The 26,268-nt window shown below is 45.8% G+C and overlaps 1 protein-coding gene across 12 annotated transcripts in view; it reads left to right on the top strand.

Annotated features, from left to right (window-relative positions):
* GLIS1 (GLIS family zinc finger 1) overlaps positions 1-5,420 on the top strand; it is a 272,015-nt gene extending 266,595 nt beyond the window's left edge. For all 12 annotated transcript variants that reach the window (XM_045026536.1, XM_045026537.1, XM_045026543.1 and 9 more), the window contains 2 exons: positions 747-914; positions 4,872-5,420. In XM_045026536.1, coding sequence (XP_044882471.1) covers positions 747-914; positions 4,872-5,008 — 305 coding nt within the window. In that variant the 3' untranslated portion in view covers positions 5,009-5,420. The remainder of the gene's footprint in view (positions 1-746; positions 915-4,871) is intronic.
* The last annotated feature ends 20,848 nt before the right edge of the window (positions 5,421-26,268 follow it).

Raw genomic sequence — 26,268 nt, 5'->3', positions numbered from 1 at the left:
TGGGATTTTCAAATTCTCTTCCCTGATTGGTCCTTTGGTCAGGTGTTTCACCAGGTCTGTGTTAACCCTTTGCAGGTAGAACTTAACCCTTAACTAACTACTTATGACAGCAGGGTAGCACCTCTGAGCCAAACTCTTCTTGCCGGATATGGCCCACTGTGACTAGTGAAATTGTCTCATTTGAAACAAGATAGCACTTTGAAAAAGGAGAGGGTTGAAGTATTCGTAAATACAGTTATCTCCTGCAATAAATAATTCATGCTGGATGGTAAAAGGCCTTTATTCAGTTACAAATCAAATAGGGTATCTCAGTAAAATACTGCATGATTTAATTCAGGTAAATTTAACGGTAATTCATTATAGGCTCAATCCCACAGCGTGCTGAGCATCCTGGCCCTGATCCAGCAAAGCATTTAAGAACATGCTTAACTTTAATGAGTAGCCCATTAACTTCAGTGGGGCAACTCATTCAGTTGCTCAAAGTGAAGCATGTCCTTATATGCTTTGCTGGATAGGGCCACAGTGCTCAGCACCTTGCAGAATCAAGCCCAATATAGGTTTTATATTATATTGTTACACACAGTGTGTATAAATATGTAAGTAGAATAAAGGCTGTGGCTCGATCATTTTTCCACAGTTAAAAGCCTAAGGATCTAAAACCCACAGTAGTAATGAAATGCTATGACAGAAATGAAGCTAATACCATCACAACAGTGTTAAACTGTGTATGCAATATCTGTTTTCAGGTTACCAAGGCAGCTTTCACGCAATACAAAACTGTTTCCACTACGGAGACTGCTACAGAACAGTGGAACAGTCTGTCAACAGTGATGTGCTAACAGGGGAATCCCATTGCTTTAATCCTTTGAGACAGAATGGGTGTCACATACTCAATGCACCTTTAGCTTCAACAGGTAATTTATTCTGATTATGAAGAGTTTATCCTTGTGATTTTTTTAGAAACAGAAAAAACACTTTTTGTCTTATTCTGTAAAATGCAACATTTCACTAAACTCAGTTCTTTAGGAAAGTCAATTTGTTTTCTTTTATCCTACAGTATTTCAGCGGCAGCCAAATTCTCCTCTTACTTCTGTGGGTAAGACCTAGTGACATTAGTGAGCTTTCGGACAGCTCACTAAAAAGGCAATTTTGCCCTCTTCCCTTGACATTTATTGTAAAGACTGTATCAACATTTACACTAAAAGCCCTACCTTCAGGTGTGTTTAAGTCATTTCAGGCTGCAGTTCATAGTCAGGGTCTAAGTCTCGAAACTGGATTTTTATATTCCCCTGAAATTCTGTTAAACGTTACTGGCTTCAGGGACTTCTAGTTCACTTTATAAAAAAAAAACAAAAACAACCACATCTCACTTTTTATTCTTCTGAGATGTACCAAATGTGAACTAGTGACTATGGGAATTTTGTTTGGAAAAGTGGCTATTGCACATGGGTAACTTTTTTCCCCAGCCATATATTTGCATAATTGTAAAGTGCCTAGAGGTATACTATCAGAGGGGTGGCCGTGTTAGTCTGGATCTGTAAAAAGCGACAGAGTCCTGTGGCACCTTATAGACTAACAGACGTATTGGAGCATAAGCTTTTGTGGGTGAATACCCGCTTTGTCAGATGCATGTGTCTGACGGGTGTTCACCCACGAAAGCTCATGCTCCAATACGTCTGTTAGTCTATAAGGTGCCACAGGACTCATTGTCGCTTTTTAGAGGTATACTAGAATCATTACAATCTAGTGAATGAGCTCCTATAGAGAACTGCTCATGTTTCTGAGGGATTTTTTTCCCTATTTTTAAAAACCACAGTGAAAAATCATGGAAGTAACACGACCCAATGTATTTTAAGCAATGCCATATCAGTGAAATAGTACCAATTCCTCATTCTTTACTTAGGCAAAACTCACTGATTCCAAACATGGTTTTTGCTGGAGGCCCTGGTTCAGGAAAGCATCTCCTCTCAAGACATTGCTGAAAACATTTGCTTAAGTCCTTTCCTGGGCTGGCATCTGAGTTAGGACTGCAAAATAAAAGCTGACATTCCTACCCCATAGTGAGGAATCTCAGTTCAGTGTGTGTGTCATGTTACATGCTAAAAAGTATGTGCAGCAATAACTAGCAAAAGGGAAGAGTTAACCATGCAGTTTCAGCCTTAACTTTGATTTTTTTTTTGTGATATTCATAAGTTTGATGTTGCTAAAACAGTTTTAAGATGTTAAAATTTGCTGTTCAGTTTAGACAGTTAGAGAATAGACCAAATAAACTTTCCAAAAGAAACTGTCAGAGCAAAAAAATAATAATGTGGCAAAACACCAACTACCACAACATTTGCTATTTTTGTCTGGGGCTAACCTATTATGGTTTCTCAGCAATAATTTTATTTTTAGAATGGTTGAGGTATCCAAATACATAGCATTTGAAACAAATAAATATATGGGAAATATAAATCCTATCTCATCTTTCTGTGTAAAATAAAACCATTCAGGTTTGCAAGATTCATCAAGGCTGTGCTTTAATTTTTTCAGGGTTTTATAGCACCATTAATATTAATGGAGATCTCATCTCACAGGAATGCCAAATGTGACTGGCAAACAGCTGTTCCATGAATCACATTAACAGTCAATAAATTTTTTATTTTGTGTTCAGGGCTTTTGGATGGTTTACACGATCTGGAATCTAACAGTGATTTCTGGGGTGTATGTTTATCTTGGTTTTTGTCCATTTGTGGTTGTGTACCCCTTTGTATGTGGGTCCTGTCAGATAGAGAAAATTAACATAATACGCACCCTTTCATAAGTGAATAGAATAATGTGCTCTTCAGTTAGGTTATATATGCAGTGCTGACTAGACAAACAAACTGGGTTGTTTTCTACTCTCATTTACTTTAGATTTACTCTGTGTATCAGAGAGCATGATTTGATCCACAAATTAGTCAACTCTTAGTTAGCTAATACAGTAAACTAGTATCAATCACAAGGGTTGCATAAGTACAAGTGAGTGCAGAATCTAGTTTCTAATCTATTAAAAAACAAACACCCCCCTAACTAATTCACTTGTAAGGACCTGATCCTACTGTCCTACTTAAGGCAAATCTCTTTGATGTCAATGGGGGACTTGCCTACATAGGGCTACAGAATCAGAGTCCATTATTAATTATATTATGTAGAACCTAAAGGCCCCAACCAAGATTGGGGTCTATTGTGCGCACTCCTATAAAAACACATAGTACGAGACGGTCCCTACCCTGATGAACATGCAATCTAAATAAACAAGGGAAACAAAGTGGGAGAAATGAAGTATCATTCTCATTTTATCAATGGGAAACTGAAGCACAGAGAGATTAAGTAATTTGCCAAAGCTCACACAGAGAGACAGTGGCAAAACAGAAAACGGAACCCAAATCCGCAGAGTCCCAGTCCAGTGTATTAATCGCAAGAGCATCCTTCCTCACATACATTTGCAGTGGATATGGATGTGATTTGCAGTAAATATTAACATGTTTTCCATGTCAGCCAGTCTGCCGCAAGTGCCTCAATAACTGAAATGCAGCCTTCTTTCATATGCATAATAGTTGGTAATCTGTGCTGAAGAAATATGGGTATATCCTTGTTCTGAAGAACATACAAGCCTTTAGAAAAATATAGCCAAACATAGACGATGCTGTCTGAGGTGATTGAATGTGCAGAGTGGGGTGTGAGCATAACGCAGGATCAGTGCTTCATGCAATAGGTGGGGTTTGAGACGTATTTGGAAGGAGGAAGCTTTGCAAGCTACTCAAGGTCACACAGAAGAACACTGGGCTTTGGAGAGGACAAAGGAAACAAAAGGATCAGTGAAGAGGGAAGCTTGGGCACAGGGAGAGGAGCAGGTATCAGAGCAGTGGCAAGACTTGAAGAGGAGATCTTAGTCAATATCACTTTAAACTGTTTCTGGGAATGGGATTTGAAGAAATCATTTTACACAAGGGAAACTATTCGGGTATATTGGACTAAATTGAAATCCACTTACCTCTGTGTGTTCATAACTATTCTTGCTGCAGTCAGCATCAGGCACAAAGTGTATATACTGTTCCTTTTCAACAGTAGTATGGAGCAATATGTATCATGTCAATAAGAGTTCAGCCTGATTAAGAATTGGGGACAAAATCCCGCCTTCACTCAAAGACATGCTATCAGGAGGAGAGCAGTACCAGCAGAATGGAAGGTCCATTGGAGATGCTGCCAGTACAGGCGGCCAGAGGGCACCAGGCTTCACAACGCTCCTTACCAAGGGAACACCCTGTGCCCCTGATGCTGACTCCAGAGTGCACGCAGGGGCACCAGGAACCTGACAAAACCCCAAATTGTAGAACGCAGGCCACACCCTGGGGAGCCAGCTGGTGCATTAGCCAGATTCCTCCAGGATCTCAAGAATGTATGGGGCACACATGAAACATTTCCAGATCCTCAAGGTACCTTTAAAAGAGAAAAATATACAACACAATCTGTCTGCAGCACTTTCAGAACACTATCTAGGATCCTTGTCCATCCATTGCTTTGACATGTCCTAGTAACAGTAATTCCTCCAGAGAGGCATACTCTGACACACCCACACCGGTAGCCAGATTATAAGAAGCCTCATTGTAAATAAACTTCACTCACACAGGGGTACCCGTACAAAGCAGTGAATGGAAACTCATGCACAATGACACAAATTATGAGGTCAGTTTTCATATTGTTTAAGTGAGGCGTTGGTGGTGAATTCTGCTGTCTGATTAATGTGAGGCTTCACTACATATCTGTAGGACTCAGACTTGTGCTTCCTGCCTCAACCCTCGTATGTACTATGGTGCTAAATCATGCTTATATGCTTGTCCTGCTTTCAGGCTACGATGTAATTTCTGAAGCACAATGTGGGTCTGAAGAAGCAGTCACCAATGGAACCGAAGAAAATGGATTTTTCCAAAATGGTGCTTTTGATCATTGTTTGAATCACATTCCTTCCATCTATACAGATACCTAAGAACAGCTTTATCCTCTGTTCCCTTTATTATTACTATTACCGTATACGTAGTAACAAAAATGCTGTTCCAGTACTTTTATTTAGTCTGTATCTCTATGTGCTCATTTAAATAAACACCTCACATTTACCAATCCATTTTATAAATGAATATACTATATAAGAAAAATTATTGGAACCTGTTCCTTTGCTGTGGCACTTTGAATTTCATGCTTTAAGGGAACGAGGAGCATTTGAAACAGCTTGTTTGATCATTTCTTAGTAAGAATGTAAATGTAAGTTATATAATAACTTGTAAAGATTTTTTTCTGAAATGTATGTTTTCAATTTGAGACTGTTGTTCCCTTTAATCGTTTTAGTTTTATTCATTGGACATTCATTGGACATTTTCTTGACTAAACGGAGTTTTTTAATCACAGACCTCATGTATATAAAGCCTTCATTTGCTCAGCTGGTTTTATATTTTCAGTTTTACAAGAAAGTATTAAAAACTGGATACAAGTATACTGTTGTTTCTTACCTTCAGTCTGATGAACCCTGATCTAGACAAGAAAGCTGCTCAGTTATTTAACCTAATAGATATATTTACCTCTCAGATAGCTGTACACAGTCTAGGCCAGGGGTGGACAAACTTTTGGGCCTGAGGGCCACATCGGGCTATGAAAATTGTAAGGTGAAAAGGTGCAGGGGGGGCTCCAGGCTGGGGTTTGGAGGATGGGAGTCTGAGTATCACTGCATTAGAGGCAATGGCACTGAATAATAAATAGAAGGAAAGAATTTAAAGACACAAGGGGCAGCCAAGAGGGTAGAAAATGTCCCTTTACGTATTAGTTTTCCAACATTCACTCAATGCACAGCTCCCACATGTGCGCGATAAAAGGGCAATGGGGGTAGCAGCTGGACGCTGCTGTGTTTCCCCCCTTGCTCCCACAGGCACCATGAGGGAACGGAGAGATGGTCCAGGCCACCCTGTCCTTCAGTGGGCATGCAGGGCACAGGTCCGGCCCCAGTACACACTGATTCTGATCTCAAGCCACAAATGATCTCCACATAGACAATGAACCACTAAGTGCCACTCGTTTCCAGCCCACCACCCCCACACAACTGTAGCTCATAGTTGAAAATATTCACCAATGTAAAACTGGCCAATGACTATTTCTGAGGCTGGGTTTTCCCCCCCTCCCGGGCTATGTTCTTCAAGTGGGCTGGCTCCACTCCTTTGGCTCCTGCGATGTGGTCAAGGCGGCCTGGCTCAGAACCTCCTTGCTCACATGTGTGCCAGAAGGGACCTTGCAGCCAGCGCCAGCAGCTCATCTCTCTAGGCAGTCCAGCTCATCAGCCAGTATTTCTGGCTCCCCCTGCTCCCTGGCTGCAAACTGGGCCCCGAGGCCCCAGCTCCCTGGAACAATGAAGGGAGGGACCATGCACTCTCAGTTAATTAAGTCCCAGCTGTGGGACAAGCTGGTGAACAAGAGGAAGCTTCAGTTTGGGTCCCACAGACCTAGGTGAGAGAAATCAAAACGTCAGGCACCTGACTGCAGAAAATCAGCAATTTCTACAGCAAAAAACAAAACAAAACAAAACAAAAAAAACCTGAATTCAGTATCATTTTGAAAAAAATTCCATATTCTGGAGCTGCACAAGCAGCATCCACAGGGCACTCATTGAAATGAATGGGGCAATTCATAGGCAGGCATCCTATACTGGTTTATATGCTGTTCACATGGCTGAGGTTTCCTCTGCAGCCATCAGGTTAAATAACCATCATGCACACACTTTTTTTTTAATGAAAACGAAGCACAGGTCTATGGCAAGGAGTGAATTCTGCAGCCATATTAGCGTCGACTATCCGTTAGCAACAAAGTCCCTAAAGAAGGAGGAAGGTGCTGCTAAACCCAGAGGTTACAGTCACCCTGGCCGCTTGATGTATGTGTATGACCCATATGTCATGTTAGATGCTCCAGAATGCACACGTTGTGCAAAAAAAGAGTTTCTAGCCTTGCTGGTGGTGATGACACTGTGCCCAGTGTGTTTTGCATGTAAAGTAATGGCGTCCCAAGTCTACAACCAGCCTAACATTAGCTCTGAGGAGAGTATACGTCCACGTTCCTTACCACCCTATTGAGCTCAGCATAACATCACGAAAGCCCAGTGCTGAGCCTTTAACAATGTCAGCATTAACTATTTCATTGCTGATCAGTTTAACAGATGGGGTAGAGAAGGGGCGGGTGGGAGTGCACCCCATGGAGGACAGAACTGGAGGTCGCCATAGGGAAAGAACTACAGAGTAAGGAAACTTCCTAACTGTCAGGGTGGTTAAGCACTGGAATAAATTGCCTAGGGAGGTTGTGACATCTCCATCATTGGAGATTTTTAAGAGCAGGTTGGACAAACACCTGTCAGGGATGGTCTAGATAATACTTAGGCCTGGTCCACACTCGGGGGCGGGTGTCAATGTAAGATACGCAACTTCAGCTACAGGAATACCGTAGCTGAATTCGACATATCTTATTCCGACTTACCTCCCATCCTCACGGTGCGGGATCGATGGCCGTGGCTCCCCCATCAAGTCCGCTACCACCGCTCGCTCTGGTGGAGTTCCGGAGTCGACGGGGAGCACGTTCGAGGATCGATACATCGAGTCTAGACGAGATGTGATGTATCGATCCCCGATAAATCGATCGCTACCCGCCGATACGGCAGGTAGGATGGACATACCCTTAGTCCTGCCATGATTGTAGGGGACTGGACTAGACCACCTCTCAAGGTCCCTTCCAGTCCTATGATTCTATGAAACAGAAAAGGGGGCAAAACGGTGAAAGGTGGCTGGTGAATGAAGCTCAACAAAGGCCAAGAATAACTGTGCTCCTGAAAGGGGGCATAGTGTCCTACTGAGAGCTGCTGAATGTGAGGTCATACAGGTGTCAAAAAGAGCAGGAAACGTAGTGCAAAAGACCATAGGTGCTGCATGCCTAACGTATGTACCAGGCCTGAAGAGCAACACAGCCTGATACAGCAAGACTTAGAGAGGAGCAGGAGCCACAACCCGTGCAATACATGCTACAAGCTACCGTGCCTCATGCCATACACCAGTTCTAGCAATGGCCTCAGGGCTAACGTTTGCTTAATAGTTTCATGTCTTTGTGATCTTGGGAAAACTGGATCAAATTTCAGAGGGGAGCCGTGTTAGTCTGGATTTGTAAAAAGCGACAGAGAGTCTTGTGGCACAGGACTCTGTCACTTTTATGGATCAAATTTGTGAGCCCAGTCACAATGTAGTTGTATATACATCACATTAGTTATTTGTGATATGGTATTTAGCTAGATACACATAGTCCACCCTTTTGCAAACTGACAAAAGATAATAAAGTGTGCACTCTATCATGGACACTGAATATTTCATTGAAAATTGCCTTGATTATCTGACTGGAGAACAGACACGGTTTTGGATAAGAAGGAGCATAGGCTAACTGAGGGCCTAATAATTGAGGCTGTACCATAGTCCTGTGGAACAAAACCTACTCAACTCCATGTCCTGATAGGTCTGCACTATATTATTTTTTAAAAGCTAATACCTCCTAATAATAGCTAGGTGCTGAAACTGTACTGCCACCATTGTGACCACCTCTAGAATACTGAGAGGCAGAGCTAAGGGGTTATAGAGATAGTCGATATTCCTATAGGCCTACACTATTACTTTGTTCTGTGTGCATTGTAGGCAGTAAAGTGCATTGGAAATGTTCATAGTGCCGCTTTGCAGGCCATGCTGCTTACAGCTCACTGTGCAGTGGCACACTGCAAGAATCGGAGGTATCTGATGCTTGACATTAGCGTCAATGCAGCTGTGATCCCTTGATGCCCTCTAGAAGCCAGTTTCTGTATTACAGTACATACCGATTCATTACCTTGCTTGCAGAACACAGCGAACTGCAACTTGCATGCAGCACAGTGGCCACTAACCCAAGGAGACAGTAACATTTTTATGTCCTGAATATTTAATAGCTAAGTGATAAACAAGGATTTATATTATTTATGTGCATGGAGGAAAGGATTCACATACTACTCTTACGTAAGTAAGCGTTCAGGCTGGCATTTGCTAAAAGAAATGCTCAGTCTGCACCTCATTGCACAGAACCATATTAAAACACTATCTCCCATGTCCACTACCCTCCAAAGATCGCATACTAGTTAATCAGGCTTTCTGATGCACCCCCAGGAAGGGTAACACCACTGCACAAAAAAAGTGCTTGGCTCATCCTACAGTATGGCCTTCGGGGAGGTTGCTCCAAAATATAAGCAGAGAAATCACTGAGATTCCTTCTAATCTCCCCTATTAGATTTCTTATTGGTATATTTCCCTGCAGCTTCCTAGTGAATCACAGTGCAAGTCTGGGTAGGTATGATGGCAGAATACAATATTTTCAGCCAGCAAATGGAAGTTCACTGCAGTTCCTCAAGCTGTGAATGGTCTAAGATGATCTGGAACATACTGACCATGGGGCAACTCCATGAGTTTAGAAATAGAAAAGCTGCAGATTATATAGCCGTCTAACCTCTGTCCCACTATTTCAGATGTAATAACTTCTCTATGGCCCAGCCAAGCAGTTTGCAAAACTTCTGTATGTTTATAATCTTTACTGGTCTGGTGCCTGTGACTAAGTTCCCTTTACTGCCTTCCAAGCCACACTCATCAACACCTCTGGCTCACAACCATGAGCTTCCAGTACAACATGAAAGGAAAAATAGCTGGTAGTTTGCTTGGGTTCTGATGATCTGTTGTGAAAACTTGCACGGTTCTAGCATACAAGTTAATGGGTTGTTCCTCATTATGCCTTTTACAAACAGAACATTTTCAAGGGCACATGTAACATTATCGTATGCCTCTTCTTAGCTGTAAAGAGCTTAAGTAATCTTTGAAAAAAATGCCAGTGCTGTATCAGGTATTAAAAACATTATTAAACACAGTGCTTAGCTCTTCCCTGGGCAATTAAAAGTGTGACAAATTTGAGTAACTTCAAACCAATGGCAAAATCCTGCCACCTGAGACCAACTCTACATATGCCAACATAAAAGCAATTTCCTAGAGTAGGAGCTCATTGAGGGAGGTGCTAGCTTTTAAAGACGATCGCGATATTCTTCATCCACTATTCTCGTCCTCTAAAACAATAGCCTCATGGTTTAGCACAATTAGAATAACTGTATTTTAGGTGCCAAACTGAGCACTTTTACCCAGCACTAGTACAAGTAAAAATGCCATTAAAGTCAGTGAGAATTGTTTCTGTGATGGGGTGTCCCCCACAAAGACCTGAAGGGGTTAAAGTGGCTGGGTGGGCCAATTAACTGCCTAGGCCGCACCTGGAAGAGGAACCAGGAACAAGGACTAATTAGTGCTGAAGCTCAGCTGGACAGGAACAGGAGGGGCTGTATAAAGCCCAGTAGCTGAGCCTAGAAGGGGACTATAGGGAGGCAGGAGGACAGGACAGGACAGGACAGGACTGGATTGGATTGGATTGGATTGTGCAGACTTTGATGGCTAGTTGTAGGGTACCTGAGCTAGAACCCAATGTAGAGGGCAGGCCTGGCTTTCCCTAACAGACACTAGAGAAGAGGCACCGTTAAGGGGCAGTGGGTCCTGAGACACTTCGATGCGTGTGATTTCCCTGGAAGGGGAAAACCACAGTGAGGTGGCCATAGGGCCAAACCACAGAATGAGAGCAGGCAAGTACTGAGAGCACGAGACAGCGAGTCACAGAGCGTAACCGCAGGATAGGACTTCAGCCTGGCAGAGCTCATCCAGTGGTGAGTAGAGCACCCTTTGACAGGACCAGAGATGCAACTAATAGCCACGTTCCTACAGCTTTAATCCTAGCTCTGAAAAAGATCAGCAATGGATGCTTGCATGCTGTCAGAGTTCATCCTCTGGAAAACACAATTGCACTATAACCAAATGCTGTACGATTTTAATCCGATCATGCTGCTGGTTGAGTGTTTAGACCAGCTGTTCTCTGTTCACCTTGTGGATGAACCTGCAAACCATATGTATGGCTACAATTGTGTTAAATTCTTTTCATGCCTAGATAAGTGTTAGGATAAATTCACGGAGGTTAAGTCCATTAATGGCTATTAGGCAGGCTGGGTAAGGAATGGTGTCCCTAGCCCCTGTTTGTCAGAGGGTGGTGGTGGATGGCAGGAGAGAGATCGCCTGATCATTACCTGTTAGGTTCACTCCCTCTGGGGCACTGGGCAGTGGCCACTGTCAGAGGACAGGATACTGGGGTAGATGGACCTTTGGTCTGACCCAGTACGGCCGGTCTTATGTTCTTAGGAGTAAGGTCAAGGATCAGGATCTATTCTATTTGCCCTAACATAAAATGAACCAATTAACATGATTATCTCTTAAATAACATAGCTATATGCAAAGTAAAAGTCAACCAGATGCTTCCTTATCTTCCTCCTGTCAGTGGAAGCCATCCAGGTGTTTGGACCCAAATCTGCAAAGGTATTTAGACACCTAACTCCCATTGATTTCATACACACATACAAGTGAAGCTCTGTCCTCAGTTTCATTATTCAGATGTAGGCCATCCAGTACAAAACAATACCCATTGGCTAACTAGTATAAATAGTTTGCAGTACCCTTTAGTCCAAAAATTTTGAAAATGCTTAGGAGCAGATTTTCAAACATAGGAAGGCACTTGTGAAAGTCCTCTTGGGAACACAAGGTTAAGCACCTAACTCTCATTGGAATCAATGCACCTCTCTGCATCTTTAGGCACCTAAGTATCTTTGCAAGTATAGCCCTACGTGATTTGGTGTATCTGGGTAGGTCTGATGGCAGAATACAATATTTTCAGCCAGCAAATGAAAGTCCCATAATTGAGATCCCATAAAGGGACCTCATCTTCAGAGGGTGAATGGTCGGCACTTCATTAAAATCCGATCTCTTTAAGGTGCTCAGTTGGCACCCACAATCATTTCTTACTTTTTTAAGATTCTAGCCTTAAATTATAAAAGAGTTGAGTCAGAGCCCACAGCACAGGGATTCCATCACCCACCCCCAAAGTATGTACAACCAGGGGACCATATGCATTGTCTGCACCACCACCCTCTTTACCCACAAAAGGGTTAAGACGCTTTAATATGCAGCCAGGGCTCCCTGTAAGCCCCTCTCAAGAAAGCTGCCTCTGAGGTATTATAGGGCAAAAGCCACTAAGATATCCTCCTTGATATAGAAGAAGGAGCTTTCCATTTGTAAATGAATGGTTTGGGTAAGAAACATAATAATGCATAAAAGTTTATCAAGGGAACCGCAGCTAGATCTTGGATCAGAAATTGATAGGACAAAAGGGTGGTTGTCTGTCTTCGCCATTGTTTTGCCATCTAATTCAAAGCAGAGGGAACCAGCTTTACTGCTGGAATGTTACTTGAGCGACATAATTTGAAGGTGGATCTGGAGCATTCATTCCAGAATGATTAATGCAGGTAGATCTGGGACAGTTATTAATGCCTACCTGCTGGCATAATGGAAAGAAGAGAAAGCAGAGCAACCAGGTGTTTAAATACCAGCAGTCATCTAAGCTGCAAGAGGTGTGGAGTCAGCAGACACACAGGAAGATGCACTCAAAAGGAAACCAGGGCATTAACTTTAAGTCAAAATCAAGAGACAAACCATTATTCTACCACCCCAGATAGCATTAATGGCAAGAGAGCAGATAACCAGTCAATGTCTCAGTGTGCTGAAGCATCTGGGTTTTCTTTTGCTATATTGTCACATCATAATAAAGCAAGTGTGTAAACTCAACCCCCTGCGTGAGATAAAATGCTCACAAGTTCTACAGCTTTTGAAATAAGGACAGAGGAGGATCTAAGAGTACCATATCCAAAGTCTAACAAAGCTTTAATACTGGCAGAGATAAAGAACAGGACAACTTGTATTAACTAATGACAGAAATATTGAAGGGAAGCACATTGCCAGTTTTTGAATGGTGGCTTATAAAGGGCAGTTTGCTTTTAATTTTTGGAACAAAGATTCCTTTTTAAAAGGATAGCTCTGTCAAAAATACAACTCGCCAAACATATTTTATCAATTATTTAAGAAGTACAGCACAACAATCAGCTTATGCGAAACCACACAATGATTCACATAGGTCTGGAGTATTTAAGCATAGCAGCTGTAGTGATTACTTCATTTAAGAATCTGTGTGATTCAGGTTTCCTGTAAACCAAAAGAATAGGTTCAAAGAACTACCTCAACTTCCTAATGGGTGATGGTGTGGTTTGGGAGGTTATCCATGAGAGAGAAACTAGACAATAAAACAAGATAGTTATTTGTGTACTTCATTATTCTTCTTTATTATATTTAAGCAGGAAAGTGTCTAATATATTCTTTTCCTTGAGACACTTACTACACCTCTACCTCGATATAACACTGTCCTTGGGAGCCAAAAAATCTTACCGCATTATCGGTGAAACCACATTATATTGAACTTGCTTTGATCCACTGGAGTCCACAGCCCCGCCCCCCTGGAGCACTGCTTTACCGTGTTATATCCGAACTCGTGTTATATCAGGTCGCGGTATATCGAGGTAGAGGTATACTTGGCAGATTTCTCTTGGTGGTGCTGTAGCCAGTAACTGCAAGTATATGATGATTGGAATTAGGCTTTATAATAGAAAACTATTGCTCTATGGAATGAAAGTGTGATTTGTGGTTTTATTGACCATCATGTTTTCAACCCAGGCAACATAATTTAAATAATAAATAACTATATGAAGGAGCAATGGTTTTCCCTCTGAAATTAAAACCCCAGTCATTATCTTTATATATGTGTCTGTACAATATACATTAGGAATGGGCCAAGAGATGGCATTCACATCCAGATTACGTTGAGTATAGGAAATGAAATTCAGGTTTGAAGCTTAACCATCCTGAGTGGTACAAATCTTAGGAGACCTGCAGTTCTTGTGACATTTCCACACTCTTGGGCTGCAGCCAAACCAGATCCATTAAGTAGGGTCCATTCCAATTTTTTTTATCTGATCCAGATTTTTATTGTGCAGAGCCAATTTTCCCCTCATTTGTTAACTGTCGTACATCACCAGCTACAAAAATGGTCGTCCTCTTAATGAATTATGTAGATGCGCTTGCAAAATAGGATAAATGTGAAACTTTGCAAATGTATGGGTACATCATAGAATGCCAAAAAAACAACTGTTTGTCATCATTGTAATGAAGCAACGTCACACAGTAGTTCAGGAGATCAGTCAATCAGGTCTGACCTAAAAGGTATATATAAAGAAGTATGGCACAAAAGTTATCAGATATCATGCCCTAAAAATATAAATTTAATAAATGTAACTTCTAACTTGGAGGGAGATTTAGCTGTTGCCAATGGAATAGGATATTGTTTCTTTGAGTCCTTGTAACCATTTCAGCTATATTACATTCAACTTCCTGCTGCCCAACTGGTCCAACAATCAACATTTTCCACCCAAACTCTCCCAGAGACAATCAACTGCAGAATGGAGACTCAAAATGACATGGGGTTTTAAGGAAGAGAGCATAAAGGGGACACTCCTCATGGCGTTAGAGCAACCCAGAAGAGAGCTGCAGTCCAAGAATGTGTAGAGAAGGGACTTTCAGCTGCACACGTGAGGGAGACATTGGAGGAACCACTGGGAGGTTCAACATGGGTCCAACCCCCACCTCTGGTTCTAGCTTCCTTTATATTCCTCTTGAAGGTCCTCCCTTTCCCATTTACTGTCACATGCCTCCTGGGATTCTGCTCTAATCCCTTTCTCAGTTTTAGCTCCTCATCAACCAGACTTTCTGGAGACATCCTCCGAGCTCCTACCCTGCCTGACTCTGGAAACATGCCCCTGCTTTATATCTTCTCAGGAAGGGAGAATAACTAACCCAGTTTCCAAGGATACACTTTTAATTCTGTATGATAACTTTTAAGGTAACTACCATAAACAGCAAGGAACTACAGAGTGGGTTAAAGAGAACTTCCACATTTTCTAGATATTAATAATGACTGATGGCAGCTCTGCAAGCAACATCAGAGGAAAAAAGAACTATGACTAAGTTATTCTTAAAATGATGACTAACTACATGGAAATAATTAGCCATTGTAAAATTCTTTTAATCTAGATTGTATAAGGAACAGTATAAAATTTCATTGTTACCATTTTAATACAATCCATACAAGTAAAAACCAGTTATACAATAACATTTCTATTAATAATTAAAAGAATTAGAGTAATAGAAGAACACCCAGAGAGCTGACAGCTGTATTCCATTTAATTTCAATGTTGGTAAAAAGTTATGGGCCAAATTCAACCCCAGTGTAAACTCTACTGAAGTCAGTGGAATTATACCACAGATTAAAATTTAAACACACAGGGCTAGATTGAAGATATTAAAACAGGGTGCAAGCATTGTAGAATCATTCTGAAGTCAAAGGGCTCTCGGTTGCAGAAGAGACCTGAAGGCTCCCCATTTAGATGGGAGCACAACTTTGCTTTATGGTCTGTCCAGCTACTCAAGGCTGCAAAATCAGTCAAACCAAGATAGACATTTTTCTTTAAACATCTATCTAAAAAGTAGAACGCATTGGAGTAGCTGAAGTCCTGAAGCGACTGAGCTTTCTACCTGCTTTGTTTTGAGATTAACAGAGTTAATCCATATCCATGATAGAAGTATTTTTATGGTGAATGGCAAGCCAGGAAAAAAATTAGAGTAATTCTTCTATGTCATCATGGATTTTTGGCTGTAGCCAACAGCTCTCATTCAACAACTCACCCTGCCCACACACCCAACCCACCCAAGCTGATCAAAATTTAAAAAATAACAGCACTTCTGACCTTGTGCAATTTAGAAATTCCTTCCTCATTTATTAGAAAATGGTTCTTAATTTTCTAAACGTTTGCAAGTTTCAGGCTCAGAGTTAACTGGCAAACAGAATGAGGGCACAGCACCCAGGAGAGCCCACATCTATAAAACACCCCCTCTAGATCCCTGGCTCACGCTCAGTACCTCTTCACATCCCAGGAGTGGCACTAATCTATTTCTGGCCATCTGCATGTATGTTTGAGTGCACAAGTGGAAACCTCTTCAGAACAGACAAATTCCTTGCTCACAGTTCCAGGCAAGCCCAGTCCCTTTTCTGGAAGGTCCATTGGCAGTGGAACTAATGTAGTTGTCTAGCACAGAGGCTTGTGTAGCTGGATATAAGGGGGCTTGTGCAGGCAATTTGTACTGACTGAGCCCTGGTCTACACACAGCCCCGGGGTCGAACTAGGGTACGCGAATTCAGCTATGTGAATAACGTAGCTGAATTCGAACTACCCTAGTTCGAATGACTTACCCGTCCAGATGCCGCGGAAGCGAACTCCGCGGCTCCAAGGTCGACTCCGGCAACTCCTCCTGCCGCGGTGGAGTACCGGAGTCGACCGCGGCGCTTCCGGAGTTCGAACTATCGCGTCTAGATCAGACGCGATAGTTCGAACTCCGAGAAGTCGAACTCACCGCGCGGGTCGATGCGGCAAGTATAGATGTGGCCTGAGCAACAGTTCTCAAGAGATAGGAAGAAACAGGGTATGGGCTGGCTGATGAAGCAGTGAGAGAGTTAAGCCTCAGCGTCTACCATTGCAAAGCTCCCACAATCTTTCCACTGCCAGCAGGCACTATAAGAGGCTGCAGAGGTTCCTGCAACCATTAGGCCTGAGTTGCTTCAGGGGAGCAGCTCCCATTGCCTGGCAGGAGGATTCAGTTATCCTGTGCATGGGCCTGCTACTCAGCCGAGGCACGGGACTCACGGATATGTCCCATAAGTGCTTGCTGAATAGGGTGACCAAGTGTCTGGTTTTCGACTGGAACACCTGGTCGAAAAGGGATCCTGGCGGCTCCAGTCAGCATGGCCGACCAGGCTGTTAAAAGGCCAGTCGGCGGTACTGCAGCGCTAAGGCATGTGAGTCCCTACCTGTTCTGGCTGGCACTGCGCTGTGCTGTGAAAGCAGCCAGCAGGTCTGGCTCCTAAGCGGAGGGGGGCCACAGGGCTCTGCACACTGCCCCCACCCTAAGCACTGGCTCCACAGTCCCATTGGCCGGGAACTGGCCAATGAGAGCTTGGGGGCAGTGCCCATGGTTGAGAGCGGCATGTGGAGCCTCTTGCCCCCCACCCCCACCTAGGAGTCGGACTTGCTGGCTGCTTCCGGGGCATGTGCAGCTCGGTGCCAGGACAGGCAGGCAGCCTGCCTTAGCCCCCTGCCCCAAACTGCACTGCTGACCAGGAGCCGCCAGAAGTAAGCCCACGACCCATCCCCAACCCTGTGCCCCAGCCCTGAGCTCCTCCCCCCCACCCCAAAGCCCCCTCCCTGAACCCCTCAGACCCAGCCCAGAGCCCACACTCCCAGCCCAGAGCCCTCACCCCTCCTACACCCCAACCCCCTCCTGCACTCTGAATCCTTCGGCTCCACCCCCCAGCCTGGATCCCCCTCCTGTACCCCAAACCCCTCATCCCCAGCCCCACCCCAGAGCCAACACTCCCAGCCCAGAGCCCTCACCCCACTCCTGTACCCCATCCCCCTGCCTCAACCCGCAGCCTCCTCCCGCACTCCAAATCCCTCAGCTCCACCCCACAGCCTGGATCCCCTTCCTGTCCCCCAAACCCCTCATCCCCAGCCCCGCCCAGGAGCCCACACCCCCAGCCGGATCCCTCACCTCCTCCTACACCCTAACTCCCTGCGACAGCCCAGAGCCCCCTCCCACAACCTGACCCCCTCATTTCTGGCCCCACCCCAGAGCCCGCACACCCAGTTAGAGCCTTCACCCCCTCCCGCACTCCAACCCCCTGCCCCAGCCCAGTGAAAGTGAGTGAGAGTGGGGGGAGCGAGCCACCAAGGGAGGGGGAATGTAGTAAGTGGGTGCGTGGCCTTGGGGCAGGGGTGGGGCCTCAAAGGGGTGGGGCTAGGGTGTTTGTTTTTGTGTGACTAAACGCTAGCAACCCTATTGCTGAAGCAAGATTAGGTTCTACTGGTACCAAGATTCTCCATGAACCCTAGTTTGAACTAAATAGAATCCAAGGTGACATCTTCAAATTCTGAAGAGGTTAGGGCCAGATTTGAAAGGCATGTAGGTACCTAAAGATGCAAATAGGGACCTAGAAGGATTTTCTGAAGTGCCTAGGTGTCTAACTCCCATTGATTTCAATAGGAACAAGATGCCTAGGCAACTTTGAAAATCCCAGAGGAGTCTATCAGAATATTTTCAGTCCTAAATACTTTTGAAAATCTGGTCCTTATTGCATAATGATCTTCCTTTCCTAGCTCGTTAGGAGATTCCCACACATTTTGCTAGAAATTCTCTATGGAAGACAAATCTGTTAAAATTATAAACCTAACACTAGTTGGGACCAGACATTGGAAACTGCCAAGAAGTGCATGTATAGAAAACAGTGATTCCAGTCACTCACTCAAGATACCCGATATAGTTGGCAGGGGTGCAAAACTAAACAAATGCAGGTTTACATTTTACTATTTAAAGAATAAAATATTCAACATGAGTTACGTTAACACCTGTCAGGATTTTGGTACATACTCAAATCCACATTTCTAATTTTACTGCTAAGTAATCCCAAACTTGGCAGCTACTAGGTAAAGCAAAACACCCAAACGAAACATCTGAAGTAAATTTTAGAATTCTGGAAGAGCCATTTCGGGTGTATGAATGGAGGTCATATGTATAAATGATTAGAAGCTTAAGGAAATATAAATCTTCTGCTTTTCTAAATTGAAAACATACACATTTGAGTAATATTCCCATAACAATTACTGGATATGTTCTCCATTGTAAAAGTATCAGAGGGGTAGCTGTGTTAGTCTGGATCTGTAAAAGCAGCAAAGAGTCTTGTGGCACCTTATAGACTAACAGACGTCTTGGAGCATGAGCTTTCGTGGGTGAATACCCACTTCCGACGAAGTGGGTATTCACCCACGAAAGCTCATGCTCCAAAACGTCTGTTAGTCTATAAGGTGCCACAAGACTCTTTGCTGCTTTTCCATTGTAAAAGTTTTTGATAAAATGTTCAATAACCCCTTGGAATAACATTCTTATGCTAGCACAGTTTATGGAGGGCAAAGTAGTTAATTTAGTAAATTACAGCCATACTGATAATACAAAACTACTACTATTACATTCCCCAGCATCGTCCTGTACCACTCCAAAGAAGAGGCTCTGATTCTCCCTTCCAACAGGTAAAGACAGCAGCACACTAAAATTATAATAAATACAAGACTCCTGCCCTTATTTTACAGGCTCCCTCTGTTCAGCAAGTGGAGGCACGTCGCACACTCACTATACATTTTTCTCTTAATTTTTTTAGAAACAAATTGGTCTGATAATCACTTTTAAATTTCAATTCCCTAATCTTGAACTGAACTGTGAAGCTGGTAATTTTCTCCCTGTGATTCCTGCTACCATGAGCAGTCTGTAGGACCAGCTGCTTGCCAGTCTTCTGGAAGCAGAGAGAACAGAAACTGACAGCATGGGTTTCACTAGAAAGCTGGAGAAAGACCTCCAAGCCAGAAGTCTTCACTTTATTAAGCTCTCCTTTCAACACACTATGATTCCCTCTAGAAACTAGAGGGCCAGGAACTCTGAATTTAACTAACTCCACAGCCACCAGTTCTCACACTGAGCACTCTGCCATATTCACCCCTATGTTTCCTAGGAAGCCTGTGGGATGGGGCAGAAATTACTGCAGGGGAACCATTACTGAGCTATGGATTAATGAGCGGTCTCATGCCTTGTTGGGAGTTTGTTGCTGGGAGCTGCACTGCTGCTGCTGACATGTTCTGTCTGGAAAGGACACCGCAATATGCAGCGCTGTGTTCCTGTACTTGCTTTGAAGGCAGTGGCAGTGTGACATGAGCTGCAAGTCTGTTTGCTCTAAAAAACAACGGATATTTTTGAATGTTTACGGAGCACAAGAACACTTCTCAAATCAGGTTTATACAGGAGCCTGAGGTTAATTAAAACTAGTCTTGCCACCTCCAAAAGTTTTTTTTTTAAATGAATCATCCTCCAAAAAAGTCGGATGATATTAGTGGAAAACCATAAGATTTTTAAAAGATTAAATCAGCTATTTAGTCCATCTGATTTGCAATTACCTGCTCCAATGGGTGCGGTTATTGCAGTGTTGGCATTGCCAGCTATCACAGGTTTATCATGAGTGATGCAAGGTTGGCCCCTGCTTCAGGAGACCCTATGCAGGTTGGTGTCTCAATCCACAAGGCACGGTACAAATACTTTGAACATTCTTCATGGCAGGGACTTTTGTTTTTCAAATGGTCTCAGTTACCTACCTGTGAAATGAGTGAAAGATAGTAACCCCCCACCAAGGACAGCATGAGGGCTATGAATCATGCTCTCTCGATTGCAGTTTAATAAAGCTGCCCTTAGGCTATAGGACACTTCCTCCCTCTCCTCTTAGAATCATAAAACTGGAAGGGACCTTGAGACGTCATCTAGTCCAGTCCCCCTCGTGTCTCTCCCCAAATCATATAAAGGCTAGAGCTTGTCAATGACATTATAAGACTGCCTGAAGCAGTGGCCAAAATAAGGTTCCTCCTGATAAAATCCTGAGAGTTGGCAAAACGCTAATGTAATTAGCACTTTTTCAAAACGCTTCACTCCCTTTCCCCCACTGATTGGTCATACCGCACAGGGTATGTGGTTTGACATAAAAGATACAATGAAGAAAAAAAAAGATGGATGTGGGGAAAGGTTTCTTTAAGATGTAAAGGAACCAGGGCTACTCCTTAAGACATTGCTAATTCTTTGAGTCTCTTGAAAATATGTTTTTATTTTTGAGGATTATTTTCAAGATAAAAATAGCAGACCAGAAGCTGCAGCATCACTGATCTGCACAGGGTGCAGGTCAGGGTGTGGGCACAAACGTGCTTCAAAACTTTTGTTTGCACCACTCTGACCTTGCTGCTCTGTGCCTGGCTAGTTACGGCAGGTGCAAACAGCCCCAAGATGCAGGGTGTTTCAATCACTCCCCTCTTCCTCCAGCCACACCCCTCTTCTCTATTTTGCATCAATGGCAGCGGGATACACTGGTGGCATAGAGACAGAGGGTCGTGGCAGCACTGGAATGATCTTCCCCGACCACTTAACATGGTGTTGGACCTAGATTGCACCAGCAGTTCTGGTTCAAGCAGATTCACTGCACTGGGAAGTCTGGCCTAGGGTATGAATTTTACTGCTTTGTATTTTCTGTTAAAAGTTGTTGAATGTGGTTACTTATATGTCCAAGGGTATAAGGAATTTTTGAAGGTGATGTATTTAAATACTAAATTGCGCCAGTGATTTATAGTGAGAAATGTCTTTTCCAAAGAGTTGGGATTCATTTTTGGCAATCACTGGTCCTTGCACTGAAGGCACGTTAAGTTAAGTTTTCCATTGTCAAATGACTGCCTCAAATGTAGGTGAACTATCCAGTTAAATCCAGTGATATCATCCCAGATGGGCATACTTTAGGGCAGGGGTCTCAAACATGCGGCCCGCGGGCCGCATGCGGCCCGCGGAGCTCTTCCCTGCGGCCCGCGGAGCTCCCCAGGGGAGCTCCGCAGGGGCCCCCAAGAGAAAAGCGGAGGCTCCCGCCTCCGCCCCTCTCCTGGAGCCTCGGCGCATAGAGCGCCGAGTCTCCGTCCGAGCGCCTGAGCCCCGCCCCGATCCGAGCCGCGTGGGGAGGGGGCGGGGCTGGGAGCTCTGGGCTGAGCGCTGCGCTCGGCGTGGAGCTCACAGCCCCGCCCCCTCACCACGCGGCTCTGAGCGGGACCGCCGGAGACGCGCTCGGGTAAGGGGGGGGGGGAAAGCGGGACCCGCCGGGGCCGGGGGTGGGGGAGGGAAGCGGGACCCGCCGGGGCCGGGCGGGGGGGGGGAAGGGAAGCGCTCAGGGCTGGGGCAGAGGATTAGGGTGCGGGGGGATGAGGGGTTCATGATGTGGGGGCGCTCAGGGCTGGGGCTGCGGTTTAGGGTGTGGGGGGATGAGGGCTCTGGCTGGGGCTGAGGATTAGGGTGCAGGGTCCTAGTGCCTGCCCTCCGCCAGTACTGGCAAGGCAGGCTTCCCTTACCCTGAGCCTCTCCAACCCCAAACCCTCAGCCCCAGCCAGAGCCCTCATTCCCCCCGCACCCTAATCCTCAGCCCCAGCCCTGAGCACCCCCACATCATGAACCCCTCATCCCCCTGCACCCTAATCCTCAGCCCCAGCCAGAGCCCTCATCCCCCCGCACCCTAATCCTCTGCCCCAGCCCTGAGCGCCCCCACATCATGAACCCCTCATCCCCCCGCACCCTAATCCTCTGCCCCAGCCCTGAGCGCCCCCACATCATGAACCCCTCATCCACAGCCCTCACCCCACACTCCAAACCTCTTCCCTAGCCCTGAGCCCCCTCGCATCATGAACCCCTCATCCACAGCCCTCACCCCACAGCCCAACCCTCTTCCCTAGCCCTGAGCCTCCTCGCATCATGAACCCCTCATCCACAGCCCTCACCCCACAGCCCAACCCTCTTCCCTAGCCCTGAGCCCCCTCGCATCATGAACCCCTAATCCACAGCCCTCACCCCACAGCCCAACCCTCTTCCCTAGCCCTGAGCCCCCTCGCATCATGAACCCTTCATCCACAGCCCTCACCCCACAGCCCAACCCTCTTCCCTAGCCCTGAGCCCCCTCCTGCATCATGTACCCCTCGCCCTCAGCCCCACAGCCCTCACCCCTGCACTCCCTCCTATCCCCAAACTCCGTCCCAAAGCCTGCACCCCCACCCCCTGCCGCAGCCTGGAGCCTGCATCGAGCACAGAGCCTGCATCCAGACCCCCTCCCCCACCCAAACTCCCTCCCAGAGCCTTAGGCAGTAAATCTAAGTGCGTGTTTTGTCCTTTGAGTGAGGTGCATTACTGAGTGTATATATTTATTAAAACTGCGCGCGCTTAGGGGAGGAGGTGGAGAAGAGACAGGGCAGGGGCGGGGCCTCATGGAAGGGGTGGATTGGGGGTGGGGCCAGGGGCAGCAAGGGGGCGTGTCAGTGATGCGGCCCTCGGGCCAATGCACTAGTCCTCATGCGGCCCTCGGGGTCATTTGAGTTTGAGACCCCTGCTTTAGGGCATTCCCAAATCATATGAATTATTTGTATTGCAGTAGCTTCTAGAGATACCCATCAGGGATCCTTTGTGCCCTTTTAATGAAAAAGACAGGCCCTGCCCCAGGAAATTTACAATCTAAATTACTTAAATTAAAGAGACTTTTTCTTCTTGCCATTTCCAACATGGGTTTTAAGGGAGGTTTTAAATCTGTATAGTGAGAATTAGATGGGACTCACTAGCTGTCTGGTGTTAATGCCCAGCTTTATGGTCTTTTGGAAATCTAGTAGCTTCATATATTCAACTGGGCCCTCTGCTTCTTCCATGAAACTAATGAACTTGAGGTCTCTTTTGGAACCGTTTTCCAGATAGATTTTTTTTTTTTTTGCAGCAAAGGAAACAGAGAGAATGCCACCCTGTAATATATGTGATATAATTCCAGACAATAGATCTAACACACCCCAACGCTAGGTGGGAAGCTTTAAAGACGCCCTCTGTAGCGTTAGATTATAATCTGTGGTTACATTTTAATCTCTAAAATAAGATGCCAAAAGTTATTTTCGCTCAGACACTGGAATGGCAAAAAGTTAGATGTTATCATACAGTTGGCAAATAACATTTATGTAGCATTTTCTAATCAACTGTCCAGGAATTGTCAATTGACAATTCAAAGGAATTGTCATTTCTGCATTGAAAATATATACCTAATTAAGTGAAATCTTGCATTTATATATATATGTAGGAAAAAGGAATATTTAATGCAGCTGATTCCATGTGCCATGTATATATCTTCATAGTGAAATACAGGGTATACTGAGCAAAGGATACAATTCAAAATTATTAGAAGCTGCAGGACAAAACAATCCATGTATGAGGCTACTCAAATATCTGCTTTTATCTTTCTAAGGGGCAATTCTTTGTTGGTAGCTGGACCATCCCCTGCGCAGAGCTAGAGTTTGCCGCCAAACTCCAGGAAAATGTGTTGAGGTCGCTGTGCCTGTGATACTCAACCCCTTTTAGCCTATTGCTAAATCATACCTGCCTGACAGAATTTATCCCTGGGGCACAAAAATCCTTTAAAGTGGAAAGGGTGCTTCAGAAGTGCACCAGATTTTACTAAATGACACTGCTATGTCGGCAGGAGAGTTTCTCCCACCAACATAGCTACCGCCTCTCGGCGAGATGGATTAACTATGCCAATGGCAGAGCTCTCTCTCATTGGCTTAGCGCATCCTCATTAAAGTGCTACATCGGCGCAGCTGCACCGATGCAGCATTTTAAGTGTAGACTTGCACTCAGGGCCGGCTCCAGGCACCAGCTTAGCAAGCAGGTGCTTGGGGCGGCCACTCCAGAGAGAGGCGGCAGGTCCAGCTATTCGGTGGCAATTCGGCAGAGGGTCCGTCACTCCCGGTCGGAGTGAAGGACCTCGCGCTGAAATGCCGCAGATTGCGATCGCGGTTTTTTGTTCTTTTTTTGGCTGCTTGGGGCAGCAAAACCCCTGGAGCCGGCCGTGCTTGCACTAAGTGTTCCCAAGGTTAGATACATGTGACGTCACCCACAACGTCTTCACACACATGCGTATTTTATGTATGTATGTTATTATGCTCCCAATAGCTCAGTTCATTAGAAGACAACTCTTCAAGTAGAAATAACTTTGCAACATCTAAACTTACAACATGCTCCACCCTATCACCTGTGGCGAACACTTTTCACAAAGCAATTACTTCATATCTGACCTATCAGTCCTCTTCCTCAAAGGAAACCTGCACAACACTTCCAAAGACGACCCATTACTCTGCTAGAGAGCAAAAATCATGGACTGAACAGAGACCCTGGATTTATGGTTTATTACAACAATCTGTAACCCACTAACACCCTCTTTTTGTCCTACGACTGCAGAGGTGTTAATGGGTCACTCTACCTTGAAAAGTCCCTTACAATATCTGCTAACTATTTATGCTAACCAATCTACTCCACCTTGCACAGGCGCCGACTCCGTGGGTGCTCCAGGCCTGCCTAGCACCCACCAGCAGCCAAGCTCCCTCCCTCCCTCCCCCCAGTGCCTCCCACCAGTCTGCAGCCCTGCTGATCAACTCCTCCCCCTCCCTCCCAGCGCCCCCTGCATACCGCAGAACAGCTGTTCAGCAGTGTGCAGAAGGTGCTGGGAGGGAGGGGGAAGAGCAAGGATGGGGCGCATTCGGGAGAGGGGGTGGGAAGAGGCAGGGAGGGGGCAAAGCAGGGGCAGGAAGGGGTGGAGGTTTGGGGGAAGGGGTGGAGTGGGGGCAGGGCTTGGGGCAGAGTGGGGGCAGGAAGAGGTGGGGTGGGGGTTGGGGGGAAGGGATGGAGTGGGGGCAGGGCTTGGGGCAGAGTGGGGGCAGGAAGAGGTGGGGTGGGGGGTTGGGGGAAGGGATGGAGTGGGGGCAGGGCTTGGGGCAGAGTGGGGGCAGGAAGAGGTGGGGTGGGGGTTGGGGGGAAGGGATGGAGTGGGGGCAGGGCTTGGGGCAGAGTGGGGCAGGAAGAGGGGGGTGGGGAGTTGGGGGGAAGGGATGGAGTGGGGGCAGGGCTTGAGGCAGAGTGGGGGCAGGAAGAGGTGGGGTGGGGGGTTGGGGGAAGGGGTGGAGTGGGGGCAGGGCTTGGGGCAGAGAGGGGCAGGAAGAGGGGGGGTGGGGGTTTGGGGGAAGGGGTGGAGTGGGGGCAGGGCTTGAGGCAGAGTGGGGGCAGGAAGAGGTGGGTGGGGGTTTGGGGGAAGGGATGGAGTGGGGGCTGGGGTTGGGGCCGAGCGGGGCAGGAAGAGGTGAGGTGGGGGTTTGGGGGAAGGGATGGAGTGGGGGCAGAGCTTGGGGCAGAGTGGGGGCAGGAAGAGGTGGGGTGGGGGTTTGGGGGAAGGGATGGAGTGGGGGCGGGGCTTGGGGCAGAGTAGGGGCAGGAAGAGGTGAGGTGGGGGTTTGGGGGAAGGGATGGAGTGGGGGCAGGGCTTGGGGCAGAGTGGGGGCAGGAAGAGGTGGGGTGGGGGTTTGGGGGAAGGGGTGGAGTGGGGGCAGGGCTTGGGGCAGAGTGGGGGCAGGAAGAGGTGGGGTGGGGGCTTGGGGGAAGGGATGGAGTGGGGGCAGGG

The sequence above is a fragment of the Mauremys mutica genome, chromosome 8 (assembly GCF_020497125.1).
Source record: "Mauremys mutica isolate MM-2020 ecotype Southern chromosome 8, ASM2049712v1, whole genome shotgun sequence".
Classification (NCBI taxonomy): Eukaryota; Metazoa; Chordata; order Testudines; family Geoemydidae; genus Mauremys; species Mauremys mutica.
Note: the sequence above shows the minus strand (reverse complement) of the source record. Positions and strands in the feature narration are given on the sequence as shown.